This window comes from Montipora capricornis, chromosome 13 (genome assembly GCF_036669925.1).
Source record: "Montipora capricornis isolate CH-2021 chromosome 13, ASM3666992v2, whole genome shotgun sequence".
Classification (NCBI taxonomy): Eukaryota; Metazoa; Cnidaria; class Anthozoa; order Scleractinia; family Acroporidae; genus Montipora; species Montipora capricornis.
Window position 1 is genome coordinate 24,805,568 of NC_090895.1, and position 19,306 is coordinate 24,824,873.

At 41.4% G+C, this 19,306-nt stretch overlaps 2 protein-coding genes across 3 annotated transcripts in view; both read right to left on the reverse strand.

The window, feature by feature from the left end:
* Nucleotides 1-5,050: 5,050 nt before the first annotated feature.
* LOC138030047 (uncharacterized) lies at nt 5,051-17,970 on the reverse strand. Its single transcript, XM_068877908.1, has 7 exons — nt 17,787-17,970; nt 16,882-17,196; nt 13,638-13,859; nt 11,819-12,106; nt 9,226-9,531; nt 7,226-7,454; nt 5,051-5,187 (listed from the first exon to the last, which is right to left on the reverse strand). Exons 1-7 carry the CDS (start codon nt 17,854-17,856, stop codon nt 5,133-5,135), a joined length of 1,485 nt encoding a protein of 494 aa, XP_068734009.1. The 5' UTR covers nt 17,857-17,970; the 3' UTR covers nt 5,051-5,132.
* Nucleotides 17,971-18,522: 552 nt separating this feature from the next.
* Nucleotides 18,523-19,306, reverse strand: part of LOC138030220 (lysine-specific demethylase 6A-like) — a 39,181-nt gene continuing 38,397 nt past the window's right edge. For both annotated transcript variants that reach the window (XM_068878099.1, XM_068878100.1), the window contains one exon: nt 18,523-19,306. This exon is cut by the window's right edge and continues 1,280 nt beyond it. The gene's annotated coding sequence lies outside the window, so the exon portion shown is untranslated.

A 19,306-nucleotide genomic window follows, 5' to 3' on the forward strand; every position in this document is an offset into this window, starting at 1 on the left:
TGCGGCGTTCTGCATTCCAGGAGTGTTGCCCAAGGAACCTTTTAGACGACTGGCCTTTTGACAGAAAAAAACTTAAAAGTTCCACTGTGATAAAAAAATCACTTCCTTTCTTTCTTCAGATTTTGAAAGTTTGTTTGCTGAACACCTGACTGCATGTCAAAAGTTTGGGCTTTGACTTTTATCGAAAGGCCGTTTGCTTTGAGTGTAAGTTTTGGATTTCGCGGTCCGCCATTACTCACGTTCAAAACTGACCGATTGGACCTCAGAGGGTTGTATCCAGGGAAAAGTGACATCATTTACTCACCAGCGTAAAATTTCAGCGTGTAAAGGCGGCTTAGCGAGCGTTCACAAAATATTGTTGGGGGAGGGGAGGACTGATGACAAATTGGGGGTCCCCCAAAAAAGTTAGAGGTGAAAAAGGGTGTGTTTGAAAAATATAAGCTCTCCTAAGGGGGGGTACCTTAAATAATGAAAACAAAAATAGTAAACAATTTAAACCAATGTAAACAAAACTAAACAAATATAATATTCAAGACCGTAAAATGGGGTTGACAGGCCTACATGACTTCCTTGTACGTGGTCTGGTTTTCTTTTCCTTTGTCATTTTTTTTGTTCTTCAGCACCTGTTAGGTTGTGCCATGTATCAGTGGAATAGCTGGCTTTCTAAAGGCTTTTTTCTGCGTTTCGTAGCAGATCGTTAGGCTCTTTGGTGTTTTTGCCTTAATTTGTTTTGCTCGTTCTTCTAACTTCTGCATCGTGCATCGGTTTGTTGCGATGCGGTAGCCTGGGGGTGTCTCAAATTTTAGGGATACTAAGAGGTGGTCCCTCAAAATATTTAATGCAACAAGTAGGGGTCCTCCAAATTTTTTAGATAGTAGATAATTTCTCATCAGTCTCCCTACCCACCCCGCCCCCTCCAAAAAGTTTTTGTGAACGCTCCCTTATTATATATGCAAAAGGCGAGTTTAAAAGTCTGAAAGCCCCAAACTCCCTTGCTGCATATTAATTCTGCGGCGTACACACGCATTGCATTGTTAAACTAGTGAGCCTTTGACGACATTTTCTCCTCGATCCAGCTCTCTCAAGAACTTAAAGTTAGTAATAGCGGACAATTAAATAGGAAAATTCCAGTTAAAATAAACAGGTGTCTTTTTGAAATCAAGGCTTAAAACTTTGGTCACTTAGTGTTTAGTTAACATAGTTTTGAAATCCAAAGAAAAATAACTATTGTAGGGTATAACGTGAAATGGAATTGGGCCCACACAAGGACAGAGAAATACTCTGACCAGGCTGGGAATTGAACCCACGACCTTCGGGTTACATCACCGCTGCCCTACCGCCTGAGCTACGAGGTCAGACGGGAGTAGGTCGTGGGAATTGAAGATTTTAAATTCACGACAATGACAAGGAAGGGCTACCTTCTTGCAAACGTTGGCAGCGTAGCACTTTATGTTTCAACAGAATTAAGTATTGAAGGGTAGTATGAAGTGCTTTGATTTTTTGGTCACAATAACACTTTAAGGATGGGTTTTACCCCGAGGCTTCCGGCCATGACGTCATAGAAATGATTAATGAAACGTTTTCGAGTGACCGACGGCGACCGACGGCGACCGACAGTTACCGACAGAATTATTTAGAAGCGGTTTCCTCGACATTTTCTTAAGCTAAAATAATCTCGACGTGAGTAAAGAAAGAATGAAGACACTTAGAAATGTAGTAGCGTCAAAGTTGGTTGAAACACTCAGAAAAACCCTTAACTTCGGTTAAAGATAAAGCTATTGTTATTTTTGATTTAGCTATTTCATTTGGAGCGAAACGTCCTAGAAGTCTTAATTGACTGAAGCCTTTCCTTTCGAAAAAGTTCTCATTTCTAGCATGCGCAGTAGACTTCAGACAGTTTCGAAAATCAACACAAAACCACCACTGTAATCAAGCAAAGAATTGGAAACACTTAGGACGAAAAATGATGTTGATTTGTCAAGCAATAGAGCTTTGTTTCCTTTGGTAATTCTTCGTCTTAAAGGATTTTCTCGGGTGAGATTGAGGAGATTGAGGAGATTGTCCCCAAGGCCCTCGCTTTTTCCGGTCAGCTCGAAGACTGAACTCAGAACCAGAAAGTTTTCGGAATGTTTGCCCAAATGGGTCGCGCCTTTTATAACAAATACATATCGGTCAACTGAGGGCAAATGCACCCTGAATATATCTTTTGTTGTGTTAAGTACTAATCTGCACTATCCAAGCCAAAACACTTGTTCGAGAATGGCTAATTAATTAGTGACTGTCGAGGGTGACATTTTACTGACGCATAGCATCTTCACCTCGCTAGCCACCCCTCCCCTCAGAGAAAAAATGGGCAAGAATTTTTCCTGACAGGAGAAGAGGGCGCCTGTACACAGGCTACACCTAACGCAACGGTATGTACTTGTCATAAAGTGTCGTTCTTCTTGGTGCTGACCAAAAGAATCAAGGCCTCTGAAGTACTGATTTTTTTTTTTCTCCATTAGAGATGATTAGTATAAAAGTCTGGGAGACACCACTCTCCTGGCACGCGAAATGTTCTCTTCCGGTTGCCGTCCGCGTCTTAAAGACGCACGTGCTTAAGCTCCCTATTGGCCCAGATTGAACGGTAACCTAGCGACAACTGGTAAACTAGCAACAATTGGTAGCTTAGCAACAATAAGATGCAACTCTCAAATCTGAAACCCATATCATAAATTTCTGATATCAAAATACTCAAATGACTCCAAATGTAGCCGTCTTAGGAATTACTTACAGGACAATTTCTAAGAATGTTTTTCTACTCTAGACGAAAAATAATGAAAAATGTCGCTTCAGAAAATCACCTAACTAAGGTAATATTTTTGTGTTATATTACTGTGCGATCAATCATCAACTAAACATTGAATTATGGCTGCGTCAACAGGCAACCCACTAACACTCACCACAGCCCTACCAAAGTATTCACAAACAAAACAAAGTCTTTGAAAGAATCAATGTAGCTCTCAAATAACGACAGTTCAGACACCTTTACAGCTCATTCGCTTCCTAATGTATGGACTTACCTTCTTGAGATGATCTGACGCATGCTGTAAGTTCCAAATCTGCTGTCGTGGTCAGAGGTAGGCGACTGCAGGCCCAAGTATATTCATGTAGCTGCCATCAAGTTCAACTCACTTTCGTACTTCTATCACTGTTCCCAATTCTTTTCCTGCAAATAAATAACCATGAGGATGTCTCTTGTTTGTTTCTCTAAGAACCACGCAATTTGTACAAAGCAAAATTTAAAATATAGCAGAAGTCTTTGATTTACCTGTGATTGAAATCCTTCAAAGCGATTCAAACATACTTTTGGAGTAGAGTTTTCCATGTAAGCCGACACAAAATGACATGTAGTACCCAAGCCTCCATACTTCGAGCTGACGATGGTCAAAATCAGAGATGTTTCGGAACCACTTTTATGACGGTCAACACTCATGGTGATCTCTCAAACTAACATTTCCCTTTTTATTGAACGTACACGACGTAAAATCTACATCAAACTTTAAATCTACTTCAAAGAAACAAACATTTTAAAAATGCAGCGAAGATTCAAAATAGGCGAGGAAGAGAGTCGAACTAGGATCACTGTCTTCTCCTTACAGTTTCTGATATCCACTAGACTAACGAAACAAGCTACCTGAAACTCGAATTTTTTAGAGTATTGACATAGTGGTATCCAGCAAAACAACTGAAAGCGAACCGTTTTCAAAGTGGCTTTTAGACCCAAATACTGTTGAAAGCGCGGTTTAGCTCAGAAACGCTATTTCATGTTGAACTAAAGCTCTAATTCTGCCTGGTTTCATTTTTTTTACAGCGGTAAACTTGTCATATTAAGATGGGATATAGCGTCGCGTAATCGTTTACGACAAACGGAGAGGCCATAAAGTGATAAAATCGATAATTAATGACATTTGCTTTATTTAAGCCCATATCTTACACGTTAGCCACAGTGATCGAGCAAGTTCTTAAAAGAACAGGACCAACATTTTCACCTCTAAAAACTGCATGGTTAGCCCTTATTTTATTTTTTGGCTATCAAGAGCACCGGCTGACTTCTTCTTCTCCACATAGTTTTAAACCGCGCAAAAACATCCTTGTATTAGTAAGCAACACCCATAGGAAACCCGATTATCTCGAGATGCGCAGAACATATGCGCAATAACAATAGTAGGCACCATCCTTAAAGCGCATGTGCAGTTGACAATTTCATTAGCACGTTAGAGTTTCCCTGAAACCTGGTTTTCCCTAGCGACGCAAGCAGATATAACAGCTTTCATTTCGTCGTGAAAAAGGCGTCAACGCAAGCACAAACTCAAGAATCAAAATTTTCCTTAACTTGTGTTTGTGCTTGCACTTGTGTTTGAGGTCGCCTCATGCCGAGTGAAAACGAAACTCAGCATTTACTACCTCTCGCCGTGTCTGATCGATTGAAGCGAAACCCGTTCCAGATTCCCGCATCTGAGCATTCTCGTGAGCTTATACTTATGTCGACGTTCGGTTACAGTTAGCATAAGGTACTTATGTTAACTTGCACTAGCGATTTAGTCACTAGTGAAAACCGGGCTTAAGTGAGATCTGAAGAACCCTTTGTTGTCCAGACGACGATCGAGGCTAGTGGACGCGACCAAGAGAAAATGAGGGGACAGAGAGGGAGGCTCCCTGTCCAGCCCTTGGGATATGTCATGTCCACGAAAGTAATTTTTAGACGAGCGGTTCTTTGTTCTAGCGGAAGTCTGTCTTCCAAGACGTCCGCATGCAGGTCAACCTCGGTCTGATGTTTGAAAGAAAAGCAAAGATTTAATGTAATGGCGGACGAAGTGGACTTAACGTCTGATTGCGGACGAATCAGAAGCCAGAATTCCGCTCGTCTAAAAATAACTTTCGTGGACATGACATATCCCGGCCAACGCCCTGAGCCTCCCTCTCTGTCCCCTCATTTTCTCTTGACGCGACACATACAAGTAAAAGATACAGTAGTAGGTTGCCGTTTTATTTCTGTACTTTTGTGTAGTTTTGAACAAGAGAGAAAAAAAACTGGTAATTCAAGAAATGAGCAGAAAGCCTGTGTTACAGATTTCATTCCACGAGCAAGTTCATGATAAGATTTCATCATCTTTAATCCAATCCATGCCATCGTCGTCAAACGCCCTGAAATTTTAATGAAAGTTCAGTTTACCCGGTGAAACAAAACTGGCGAATTTACTGCCAAATTTTAAGCAAAGGGTTGCACTTTCAACATGGCCCCAACGGAAAAGCAAGTATTGAGAGTTTCGCTTTTGATCTAACAGAGGAGGTCATACTAAGAGACGCTGAATTTGAAAGTTCTTGACTTGGATTCTATCATAAAGACTCTCCTTATGATAGGATCCTGTCTTCTCCTTATAGCGCTGCTACTCAGGAGCTTTGATATATTGATATCGTGTTTATATGCTTCCCGAAAATCCCTACCACTCCGGCTTTCCGAAGTTCCGAAACGATTGCTAAACCGCCAACCGTTCCGATTTAATCAGAAATGTCGAGTTTCCATTGTGAATACGAATAATTTTAAATTGGGACATTCTAACTTTCAAGACACTGGAATATATTCAATAAATATCAAGTATCTTATTATCATTTTTCCATGACACTTTTGTGTCAAAAGGAGTATCTGGGACTCTATTTAGCACAGGATGCAAGGGACCGCTTCCCGGACAAAAACGAGGTAACAAAGTGGAGCCAGGATCGAATTTTGAATGGATGGAGGATACGAGAATTGTCCGCAATAGTAGCCCACCCCCCTGCCCCCAATTAATGTCCTTCCCCGTAATTAGATGCACGCGAATTTCAATAAGCGTCACGAACTGTCCCATTGCTCCGGAACCAAGGTTGCTGACCAGCGATTTTCGTTAAAACAATGGTTTGATGGGGGTGCTCAGTCTCGCGGGTTCAGAAAGCCTGGTTGTGGTCATTGTTATTTAAGGTAATTCCCTTGAAAATGACGTACGATCCAGATTTCTGTCAAACTTCGCACAATTGATATTCATGCACAGGACATTAAAAAATGCAGTAAAAAGATGGGGTCACCGTACTTGTTTTCGCGCTGCATGCACTTTATTTAAGTGTTTTTTTTTTACCGAATTACGCGAGAAGCGTTCAAAACTCGATCAACCGGAAAAATTGTAGTTATAGCGAAAGCTACTGAATATTACTGAAAACTTGAGCCTACTTGTTTGTTTGGGCCAAAATTCTTCAGTAAAGTGAATTAAAATTGCTCGATCTCCCAAAACAAAAGTAAGCAAATTGGACCGCTACAACATCACCTCACACTTGGTGTCTGGCTCCAAATGCAGTTTTCACGTCATTTATATATAAATACTACTTCTACTTTCCAGCCTTTTTTCTCCTTAAAATATGTTTTCCGTGTGCCTATTACGAGTACATAACACCATTAAAAAGAGGAGGTCACCATACTCGCTCAGGAAAAAATAGCTGTTCCTTGACAGATTAAGCTTGGCGACAGTGAAAATCCGCCATTTTATAAATGTGCGTGAGCTAATGCGCGCCAAAGACGCAAGAAATTATGCGCAGTCGGGTTGCGCAATGCAAAACTAGGGAAACACCTTAAGGTTTTTCTTCTCCTCAACTTCAACATGGGAATACAGAAAAATTACCGACGCGAAGTGTCTCCCAAATGTTGCTCCTCAAGGAAAGAGAAACAGCTGAATTTTTCCTAACCTAAAAATGAAGCCAACCTTTACCCTCACCTTATTTTTGGAAAAAGGTAGCAAATACTCTTCTTCTTTGGTCATCTCAGTTTTATCAGAAATAATACACAAACAGTGGTAACAAACATCAGCTATAAACGCATCATTTGAAAGTATCTTTTACTTGACGTTTCGTATGCTTCTGCTTACATCTTCAAAAGAGACCGTTAATACAAAATTGGAGTTTAAATACACACTGTCACTAACCTACTAAGGGTTGACTATTAAGAAACAATAGAGGCGACAAAAAACTAATAAAGACACACGAAAGGTTAGGTAAAAGATAATTTCAAAAATTAATGTTTGTCAACGCTGTTTGTGTATTATTTAGGTAGCAAATGCTTATACTTCGAGGGACACTTTGTGTTGGATGTCAAAATTGGACCTGCTTTTCTATACAGATGTTTCTGTGTAATAAGCTCCATTTGTACACTCTAACATACCTGTTGTAGTACATATTGCTGGAAGTAGAAAACAAGGGGTCGTTCTCTTCTATTGCGCCGTTTTTCTGCTGTCCTGGTGGAAAGGAGTAGCCTCTTTTCTCGTTCGGGGACCAAGCAAGGCATGCGTACATGACCAACATCATCCCAAGCAATCCTACAATGCCTAGCGCCACGCCTAAGGCTTTGCCGTTGTTCACCAAGTAGAGGATCAAGGTCTCGCTCTCAATCTCTGAAAGTTCAGTTGACAATGATTGCATAATTTTATTTCTGTTCTTTAAGCAAACCTAAAAATGACCGCTACAAACGTTTGCGACAATGAAGGCCCCCTCTATACGTATACGGATATATTTCAATCCGCAACTTTTTCCGGCGAATCCGGCATTCGAATCCGCGACTTTTTAAAAGCCGCTTTCCAAAGTGGAAAGCTTTGAATCCACAAAAAATTTGGAATCGTGTAGACGGTCGAATCCGGATTACTGTCAAATCCGATTACGTTACAAACTCAAATCCAGTCTTAACCGCGTAAATGTTCAACATATCATCCTCTGAACGAAACGCCATCGCTTCTCTTGTCGCCAACGCGCACGCCTGATGGCGCATGCTCTGTTGACAAGAATAACAGAGGAGTCCTGGATACTAGAACGGATTCGAACTCGTGTGGACAGGCAATTTCGAATACGAATCCGGATACGTGTATACCTAAAAATTTTTGAATCCGAAAAGAATAAGTTGCGGATTTTAAAATATCCAGATACGTCTGGAGGAGGCCTAAATCAAATCTTCTTGAATCAACGTTTGTTTCAAAAAAAAAAAAATTTCCTGCAGCATTCAAGCGTGGAAACTCAGAAACGTTTGCTTTCATAACTTTGCTTCGCAACAATGTTCTCTAGTTTGCTGGGCAAAAGTCATCTTTAACCACGACAATGAACTTGCTAGACAATGTTATCCCAATAATAAACCTTGAACCTGACCTATAGCTAAATGGAATGAAGAGATGCATTTTTTTCGTTGCAGACTCGGGACTACTCGGAAAAATCCGAGTGCTACTTCGTAGCAGTCGAACCCATACGATCTTCCGATGACTAGTTCTGATGCTCTACCAATGAGCTATAGAATACTCGTGAAAGCGAAGCCATCAAACTAGGGTTAGTTGAGCTTTTTGTTGACGGAAACCATGTCTTCTCGCCATAATGTTAAGACTCAGGAACTCATCCCGGAAGTGAAGCCTCTATATCGACTAATTCCTTGAGTGAACCGTTTTCCGAGTAAACTTATTTTTAGGAACGGGTCTTTTCCCTCGAAAAGTATCATATTTCCCTTGAGGTTGAGATAGCTCTGTTTCGATTGGCTTTTACAACAGTGGGCGTGCTGCATCTCCCAAAAGAAGTGTTCTATAAATAAATCTACTTAGGAAAGGGTTGACTGCGATGCCAAGTATCGGAGATCGAAGCTCCCCTTAATGAGCACCTTGAAGAGTCGATCGAATATTTTTCCGAATATCGCCGTGCAAGCATCGAAGAAAATATATCCCTATATCACTTACGGCGGTTAGCATTTGTCATCTACTTCTTAACAATTTAGCGCCGAGAATAATTAACTTGCCAAAGAAGATGAAAGAATTCGGAAGAGTTTGAACTCATCGTTTTGGCGCTAAAAAAGTAAAGAAGTCTTGGTTTGCATGAAGACAGTTCTTTACCATATGAACGCAAAAATATACTAAAGCCGGCTTAGCTAAGAGTGCCAAAAAGTTGGCCTCGTCGAATTTACAAAAACTGCGGCCCCCAAATTTTATCTCGCCTTGCGTAAATTATTCACAACTTCACCTGTTCCCGTTAATAAATCCGACCAAACCTTCGTTGGTTTATGGCCTCCGTAATAGGCGCAAATATGATTTATAAATACAGGCGCAGAGTGTTGTTTGTAAAACTCCCTGAAGAAGTCTACGAAAATCACAGTTCGCGGTGTTTTCTCACTAGTCACGCCGCAATGAAATCTCTCACCTGTGCAGTTAGTGGCTGCAGACCAGAACACAAGCGCCTTGCTTTCTATCTCTTTGTGCTTGTTATGCAGAGAAACATTCAGTAAATACACGCTTCCCGGCTGCAAGTGATCGAATTCGTGGAGGCCATGTTCCTGAAAATTACCGCTTGTCACGTGACTCCAGTTCTTGGAATCTAACAACCTCAGAGAAAGACTGACGAGAGCAGAGGTGAACACGCCATGATCTGTCAGACGCCAAACGACCCGGACGGACAGGTAAGACTGGTTTTTGGCCAGCACGCTTGACAGCATTGGATGGGGTTCATCTACAAAAAGAGCAATCAAACATATTTATTGCACATTTCTTCATAAATGCAAAGCTGAAAAACATTTATTTGCATCAATATACTTCACGACTGTTTTCATTCTCGTCGCCAAAGCCTTGCAAGGCTCTGGTAAACTCTATGTAGGAGAACATGCGCTGTAGTGTTCTTATAGCCGAACATTGGCTATTTGAACCTTACGGCGCCTGCTCACTCCTCGTGCTAACATGAATGCAGCAATCAGAGCCGCTTTTTACTGTTCTTAACGAAAACCAATGAAAAGACACTTTGTTTCAGGGGTTCCCCAGAGCTCTTCTCCTGACTGAGGAAGAGAAAAGCTCAGGGTCGAGATTCGATTTTTTTTTATTTTACACTAGCTTACTGCAGAGACTCATTCAGGTCAAACGTCAAACTCGTAAGCCGAGAGCTTTGAGACCGAACACAGTAAGCCACAAACTCGTCTGGTTTTCGAGCCCACTGAGCCCAGCCCTGCTAAGAGAATCGAGCACCTCAAGTGACGAGAAATAAGATGTCCGCTTTCGATTACCTAGTTCCTAGTCCTTTGAATTTGTAACGGTCAATTCGTCCACCGAGACGGATCGATAAGGCTAGAAAACAACCAGACAGAACTTTTGAAATTTTTATACGAATTTCCTGTCAGAAGATGTATTACGTAAAATTTACAGACAGAGAAAACAAAGAACAGACTGAGAGGGAACGTCGGAGAGATGGCCGCGAGATTATTTAATTGATAAATATTTGGTGTAAAGACGAGGTGTTTTTGCTTGATAATCTCGACGACATGGCGTCAATTGAATCCATCGGATTATGACGGATCCGGCGCCATTATGGCACCGCCGGTTAGTGCGCGGCCTTAGTGCAATAGGTCCTGCGTTCGATTCCCGGATCTCGCATCCTTCTTTCGACTTCTTTCCTTTCCGTGTAGCTTAAGTAGCTTTAAATACCCGCAAAACGAAGCACTGATGGAGAGGGGGGAGTAAACTGAGCTCACCGTCGACCTCAGGTTTGTCAGTTTCATTACTGTTACGAGTTATCGACGTTAAATATGGTCGCTTTACTTTATTATTAGCGACCTTCAGATTGGAGTTCGAAGACAACTACAAAAACGAGTTCTCAGTTTTTAAAACGTAATGGACGTGTCCAGTACAGAGAACTCGTACTGGTAGTCGTTCTCGTACTCCAATCTGACGGTCGCTATTAACTACTAATGATAACTCTTTCCTGTTGCCTATAGAGTGTTTTCACATCATCGCATGACGTCACGGCGGCCATGTTTGTGTCCCTAAGCAATGGAACCGCGGCCATGTTGCTGTACCCAACTTATCCTCCGGGAATTGAGCTCTATTATTTTACAAACGTTTTCTTTTGTTTCAGTGGAAAAACAAGGTTACTGATCACTTCAGTGAAAACACTCTATACGGACGAAAGATACTTTCGCGACCGTCTCTTTTAACAAAAGATATAGAAAAAATGAATGTTGAGGCTATTCCTCAACAATAGTTTCTCTATTTATTAGTCCATGCCATTCCTGACGATGTACCAGCATGCGGGAGGGAGCAGATTTTGTTTTGTGAACCTGTTCGTGATTTGGCTTGACAAACTTCCAACTGCAAATTGATTTTTGCTTACTGTAGTGACAGTGTTCTCATCAAATGGTGAGTAAAAACTCGCTTTTCGTCAGTTGTTTATTTCAGAGTGTAATTCGCGGATAATTTGTAGGCGTCTTCTTGTCGCTTGTTATACCAAGGTCACCCTGCAAGCAGAGCCTTTCCTTTGCTTGCTCGATTTTGGTGTTCTCGAGAAAGGCTCTGCATGAATCGAGTAAGATCTTTATTGAATATGCGCTGCATGTTGCCAGGATACAGTCTCGAACCCAAGCCTAATATGCCAGATCTCGCCGCCATCTTGGTTTTTCATGGTACAGCGGGCTCAATTATAACCATCGGTTTTGTCACTAAAGGGACGCTCGCACTGGAATAACCGGTTTGACGAGAGAAAGCAAGATTGACTAGTCCAGAAGCTCGGGCTGCGGCGGCTTCAAAGAGTTGACGCGATTCGGGCTGAGCCTACTTTTCTCCTCCTCAGTAAAGAAAAAGACAAAGGGAGGCTCTGCTCGCAGGGTGTACCAAGGTGAGAACAAGCAATTGCAAGTGCTGTAAATTTGCGTGTGTCAATAAATCGACTGTTGCAGTTCCAGATAGCTTCGAGAGTGTACTTATTTCCCGAACAATGAAGAAAAAAGAAAAAGCGTTAAAATTATAAATCTCACCTTTTCGCACGATGACAGTGATATATCTTGAAATGCTATGATTTCTAGATGTGACTGTGCACTCATACAACCCTTCATCTTCTCTGTGATCCACCACAGGAATACCAAGTTCATCGTTGGCGATCACGTGTCGACTACCATTAGAAATCAACAGGCCTTCCTTGTACCAAGACAAAGTGGTAGCATTTAGAGAGACTGCGCAGAACGCACATCGAAGTATCAGTTGTTCGCCCTCGTGAACAGTTATCAAATCTGGTGACATTTTGTCCTTGATAAATGCAAGGTCAGCTATGGGGAAAAACAATAAAAGAGAGTAAAGTGTGACGTCATTATCACGTGACACTTAATGTGAACATTTGAATGAGGATTGAGGATTGATTGAGCCTACAAATCAATGTTGTCGTGAGTTCGGAAAAATCTGCTTTAAAACAAATCGACTTATGACAGTTCTTCCGCTGTTTTTGAAAGCATTTTTTGAGAAAATACAAGAAACGGTGGCAAAAGGAAACTAAAAAAACGTTTTAAAATTGAAAATACTTGCAAGGTAGAGCTTAAGTTATTCGACCTCATAGTTATACACGTAGTATAGAATTTCTGACTAGATTTAAAGAAAAGGGCCCCTGTTTGAAAAGGATGGTACCTCCGTTGCTTGGAAATTGGTGCAAAAATCAAACGTCATTTGATCTAGCATAAGAAAGTAGACGCTTGTTTTGTAAGTTTATTTTGATTCAATAAAAAATTATTTTTTCGGCAAAAAGAAAGGGGGCTAATAGCCAGTAGGATTCACGGGTGCTCCGCACAAAAAAAATGAGAGAAGCCTGGAGCCCATGAGTAGGAGCTTGCCTCTTCTATACAAGCTTTGCGTGTATCTTTCTATTTCTAGAACGCCACGAGTTCTTCGGTTCTGCACGCACTGCATGATTAGAAAGGCCAACCGGAATAAAGTTATTCTCAAACGAAGGCAAAAATAGCATTAAAAATGTATGCAAAATGTGAATATTGATGTAAATTGGCATAAATTTGACTGAGTCTCCTGCTGAAAGATTAGTTCTAAAAGAGAAACGATACGCACAAAGATTGACTCAAGGATATAGTGCATACGGAGGCTGCTACTCATTGGCTCTTGGAGGGGGAAGGGGGGGGGCCCTTACACTCCGTTTTTGATTATCGTTGATTACAACTTCACTAAGAGGGGAGGGGGTAGTTCCCATAAGTCGCACTGGCTAATACCCCTCGTCTCTGTGGTTTCCTATCAACAAAGGTCATCATTTACTAGTTTTACAAAATGGTTGTTTTTCTTTAATTTAGTCAGAAATTCTACACTTTTTTTTTATAGAGTCAAAAGTTCTGAAAAACTCTATAGCGCTTTTCCCTCAAATCGCAAATTTTTCATCGCAGATGCTGTTTGAGTTACGCGTAGAATCACTTGAAAAAAGGGAAAGAAAGAAATATTTAAAAAAACCATAGGAACAATTTAATAAACTTCAATTATCAATTACGGAATGAGGCAGTGTGGCCCAGTGGTTAGGGGGCTTGCCTTGAGATCGTCTTGAGATCGGAAGATCCCGGGTTCAAGGCCCGCTGTGACCACTCATTAAATTTGATCCTGGTAGTCTCTTGTTCAACTTCCCAGCTGCACTTGTAAATAGCCAACTGGTTTGCCTCCGGCCAGTTGGGATTCTTAACAGTTGTTGTTGTTCTATTCTGTCGTTTCGTTGTGTTTCATTGGCCCTGAAAAGCCCCTATGGGGAGCGGTCAATTAAGTATGCATTTTTTTTGTATGCATTTCCCGTATGTGTGAAAAGGAAACATTTAATACCTGTGTTATTAGAAGCGTTCCCACATGGTGATGTGTCATCGCGAACAGTTGCAGCTGCAGTAGTGTTTCCTTTCATTGATAAATAAGCTGTCTCCGGGTATGCAGTTCTCGGCATCAATACAGGAGTGTAATAAGCCGGTGACGGTGCAATGATGTCAGACAGCTTAGGACGGGTTGAGGGAACTAACTGTTGCAAAGTTCCGTTGGAAGATCCATTTCTTGCTGTGGAACCAGAGCGATAAAACGTTAGCCCACAATTCTTTCTTATGGTGGTTCTTTTAAGGACGGTGCCTACTAATCCAAAGGTATTTTTGCCCGGATTTATGATTATGCAGGAAAGGTAGATCTTCCCAAGTGTTATTGAAATCCAAAAAGAAAATTGGGCGTAACCACGCATTTTTCAAAGATAATTCATGAACAATATTTGTTTGAAGCTCTAAAATAGAAAGCAATGTATGGCGTTCTTTCTCAAATTGAAGCTCAATTATCTCTAAAGAATACATGGTTACCCCAAATTTTCTTTTTGGATACCAAGAGTACTTACTAAGATCTACTTTCTCTGAAAAGTTTTAAACCGCTCAAAAATATCCCTGCATTAGTAAGCATCACCGATAGGAAATCTGAATATCTGGAGATGCGCAGAATGTATGCGCAATAACAATAGTGGGCACCGTCCTTAATAACTAGTTTGATAAAATCTTTTTTTGTGTGTGTTTCACTCCCCATAGACACAGCACGACAGTTCCTTTAGAACTTAACCCCTCCATTCGCCGTTTAAGGAAGTCGTCTGCATGCGGGGCACGTAAAAAACACAGGTCTCAGGTCACAAGTCCCGTACACAAGTCTATGTTTTACCAATACAGAAACAAACCTGAGACCAAAAAAACAGAAAATCCGGAGAAAAACCTCTCGTAGCAGAGTAGAGAACCAACAAACCCAACCTGCATATGAGGCCGAGTCTGGGAATCGAACCCGGGCCACATTGGTGGGAGGCGAGTCACTGCGCCATCTCTGCTTTTTCCTTCCGCAATCGAGAGAAACGTCCGATTTCACTTTTAGTGACAACAAACGGTACTGAGATGAATGTCGTCTAATTTGATTACAGCTGTTATCAGTAACACGCGCCCCTCAACGACGTTTTTTCATATATTCGAAAATAAAATTTAGGTGGACGTCAATCAAATGTTTCCATGACGAATTCAACTGCCGCCAATTGCAAGAAAACAAGAGTATCGTCATGGAAACATTTGATTGACGACCACCTAAACTTTACTTTCGAAATGAGTGGCGCGTGTAACTGATAACCGCTATAAGACTTGTTGCAAAAAAAAACTGGCTGTTATAATGAACGCATGAGATAGTAATTATTCATCTTGATGAATGAAATAAAGAGAGGCAATTTTTCGATCGCGACAAGGGCATACTCGGAAAAATCCGAGCGCTCCTTTGCAGGAGTCGATCTACGACCTTCCGATTTCTAGTTCGGATACTCTCGGCACTGAGCTAGAGGAGACTCGTGGGAGCGAGAACATTGTGACTCGGGAATACTCGGAAGAAATCCGAGCGCTCCTTTGCAAGAGTCGAACCTACGACCTTCCGATAGCTAGTTCGGGTTCTCTCGGCACTAAGCTATAGGAGATGTAAGGGAGCTAGTCCCTTACTGCGATTTTCATAATTCTGTGAAATCTCATCTTCAAGCTCCAACTGCCAAACTTTGGTTTGGTTTCCATCAATCAAACGAAATCAATTGATGCATGACATAACCTACCAATCAGCATCTTTGGTTCCAACGGTACATTTGTACATTAGAACTCGACCCCTATAGACCGCATTCATAAACGGCGGCCAAGAAATAATTCTTTTATCTTTGTGCTAATCATCCTCACTAGCCTCACTTTGGAGCGAAAATTCTTTTGAATTTTGTTCATGCTAACGAGGCTAGTAAGGATGATTAGCATAAAGAAAAGAAGAATAATTACTTAGCCGCCATTTATGAAACACGGTCTATTCACTACTTGCACAAATCCCATAATACACCTCTATTACCCCCCAAAAATCTGCGTAGGCATTGTTTTCGACTTCATGTCCCAGGAGAAATTGCAAACAATGGTTATGCAAACGTTTTGGGGGGGGGGGGGGGGGGTAATAGAGGTGTATTATGGGATTGTGCAAGTAGTAAATGGAAAGCGACGGAATCTGTACGAATCTATTTACTGAAGAACCTCTATAAAGATATAATGGTATTCGAGCTGCGAACTCAACAAAAAACTCCAATTCACTTTCCGGACGTGGAGGCCAATCTTCCCGGCTATGTTTAGAAATTTCATTGATGGAAGTAAAAACGTAGCCTGCGTAGCAAGCGTTCCTGTGCGTTTTTAGGGAAAGGAAAACCCAGAAATCTATGGAGATCGGCGAGCGAACGAGTTTTGGCCGCGCGAAAAATGGGAAGAGCGCAAAAAATGAAGGGATTCCCTTCTCCTTTCCCTCCCCTTCCCTTCATTTTTTGCGCTCTTCCCATTTTTCGCGCGGCCAAAACTCGTTCGCTCGCCGATCTCCATAGATTTCTGGGTTTTCCTTTCCCTAAAAACGCACAGGAACGCTTGCTACGCAGGCTAGTAAAAACGCGGTTTGGCGATTAGCACCCGCAGAATTATGAAATTCGCAGAAATAGATTTAGGTGAAGACTGTCAATCAGGTCCCGCCATACTGCTAGGACAGGAACTGTCGACATAATGCATTTCAATCGTAATGAATGAGATGGTAGTTGATAAGGTAGATTCGACTTTTGCAAAAGGGCACTCGGATGTGTTCGGAGTAGCCACGAGTCGATCGCCATCAAAAAACGGCATATCTCTCGACTCCAGTGAACTCACTGTTTAAAAGGACCTTCCTAATTACAAGCCCTTGTAACCACAGAACCGTTCATAATGGCAGCAAAAGTAGCAATATTTATTATAATATTATTTACGAGTTGACGAGCCATATTAATGCAGTTAGTATTTTTTTCATTTTAAACAATTAGAACATACTGCGATTTAAAGTCCCAACTCACAAAAGGCAACCAGTCATGGCTACTTAGAAAGCGTGGTAGAACTTAAAAGGCAAATCCAGCCAGACGTCCAAACGGGATTTTAACCCGCGGGACAACTGGATGAAAAGCCATTGTCCCATACACTCGACTATCCCGCTGCCATGTTGAATATTGCATAAGGAAACTTTACTCCCGATTGGTGCATTCATTTACCTTTAACAGTCATCAAGGCTGAAGCGCTTAAAAGAACTTCTCCATTTTCTCCTCTTATGATGCATCTATAATTTCCTGTGTCGTTCACAGTAATATTGGCAATTTCCAGTCTGTTTCCAGATTTTAGCAACTTGAACTTATCCTTCTTGAGTCCACTCACAAGCTCTCCATTGTCAGATATAACGATATCATTAGAGGCATTGCTGAAAGACCAGCTGATTTTCGTTGACAAACGTCCTTCCGTTTCTTGGCAAACAAATTCCGCCGTAGACCCCTCAAAAGCAACCAAAGAACCGTGCAAGAAAAGAAGACTTCCTATAATCGGTTAAGAAAAAAATGTTTTGACCAATCACAAGCCGAGAAACACTGAAATCAAAGAAACCAATCGGAACAAAACCAAATAAGTGGGCCAGTCAAAGGTCTTGGCTGGAAAACACGTGCGTGCAAGTCATAACTCTGTTTCATTAGATTAGAATTTAGCACAGTATTTCTATAGACATCGTCATGTGCCTAACTGAACCACTTTAAATCGCGCTACTAAACACCGCTCGAAAAACTATTTCTTTGCCTTTAATTGAAGAGGATTGTTTTTATTTTGAAACGAATCCGAGAAGGTTGTCCCAGACAACTGTTAGTTGTTGCGTTGAGTATAATGGCACGTGCAAATGAAACTGCATGTGCAATTTTGTCCATGCGTAAACACGTCTCCCGTGCAAGCTTTACACTTTTTGATCAGTGTTGAAGGAATGCGGGTGACAGAATCATCTTATTTTCGATTACAACGCTCTTTCCTCCTGTAATGAATACTTTTGAAAAAAAACCTAAGTTGGCAAACTTCGCACATAAATAACTCGTTTCATTTTCTACGCTAAAAAGCAAATTACTGCATAAGAAGGATAACTTACCGTATACAGAGTGCGCCGAAAGATAAAAGATAAAGCCACTTAGCAGGATGAAAGACACCCGCTTCATCATAAAGAAATCATGCCCGCTTCATCTTTAACCAACAAAACTTCTCCAGTAGCGCAGCCAAGTACACACCGTTGGCAAAAACAGCTTTTGTTGACAGCTTCAAATGGTGACAGCCGTTTGTTTACGACATCGATTTTTGTTTGTGACGTTGTGCGCGTGAAGTTTGTAGGGAAGTCGCACGCGCTCTGTATCCTCGGCCCCAGTACCTCGCGGTTTCGTTACCCCGCTCTGCGTGCACGGCTTGGTGCTTTGGTCAGTTTCGGAAATTTTTGGTTGCAGTTTCTTCAGTGCTCCAGTGACGGAAATGATCACAAATGAACGCACACTAATATACGGCCAGACTACGGTTTAAATTTGCTCAAGACAGCCGAAGTCCATGATTCGCCGACTTTCTGCTTCTAAACCAAGCAGAGATCCCTTAATTCTAGGTGCTGACCTAGAAAACCTCGGCCTCTGGGGACGAAAACGAGCTCAGTCAATATAATAGGGAATTACTCCGCAATTCTGCGGGACAAATCGGGAAATCCCGGGGCCTTGAAGTTCTTTTCGGGAATTCAATAGACGCAACGTTGGGGAGGGGGGGGGGGGGGAGAATCTACCGAGGGGAAGGGGAGTGGGGAGTCTGTCTCTAATTCGGTGCACCTACTGGGAATTCAACTAAGACAGTCATAGACGAAATAAATATCTTTATTAATTTCGCATCACAATGGAAGTATATCACGTAAAGGCATAAATTCATTGTCATGCATGTATTGTGCAAACATTGCAGTTGATAAAAAACAGCCTCAACACAGCATCATATTTACTTAAAAAGAAGTTATCTCGGAGCGGTTGTTCAGACACTCATAATTACTACGCATTCAGAAAATTATGCAGAATTATGCATTCTGTGAATAAGGCGATTGCCGGAAGGATCGGTTGCTGTTGAAATTCGAAGTGTTCCATTACGTGTAAAAGTCAACTTACGTGAATAATCTGTACATACAGAATAACAACAGCGATCGAACAATTTTAACTGTTGCATGATTTTAAGTGTTTATCGGTTGAGTAGAAAAAAAAATAGAATTTGCTTTGGTTTTGGCGATTGCACAGGACTTCTCCTGCCAGGTTAATTTTGGTTCACTTAATTGTGTGCGTCTCTTGGATTGGCCAATTTTGGCTTCACTTCAACCAATAAAAACCACGTAAGGCATCGCTAGTTACATCTAGTCTATTCCTTACAAAACGCTTATCCAATCGACATCGATTTATTCACAGAATTCAAACCGAATGTAGCATGAAAATCAAATCGCACAGATTTATGATAAGGAAGCTATCAAATCATATTCAATTGCAAACTCATATCTATGGTTTGTGAAAGGAATGTCGAACATTTGAAAGTTTTCTACGATGTGCCAGCTCGTGAGAATCTTTGAATGCGAGAAACCAGACTTGGATGTGGCTATAAAAGAAA

What these genes read in the sequence shown, in the direction of transcription:
- LOC138030047 (XM_068877908.1), bottom strand. Translation starts at nt 17,856, where the DNA reads ATGATGAAGCGGGTGTCTTTCATCCTGCTAAGTGGCTTTATCTTTTAT. An exon ending in TGCAGCCACTAACTGCACAG is followed by an intron (nt 7,455 to 9,225) that starts GTGAGAGATTTC and finishes CTGAACTTTCAG; the next exon opens with AGATTGAGAGCGAGACCTTG. An exon ending in AGCAATATGTACTACAACAG is followed by an intron (nt 5,188 to 7,225) that starts GTATGTTAGAGT and finishes TTAAAATTTCAG; the next exon opens with GGCGTTTGACGACGATGGCA.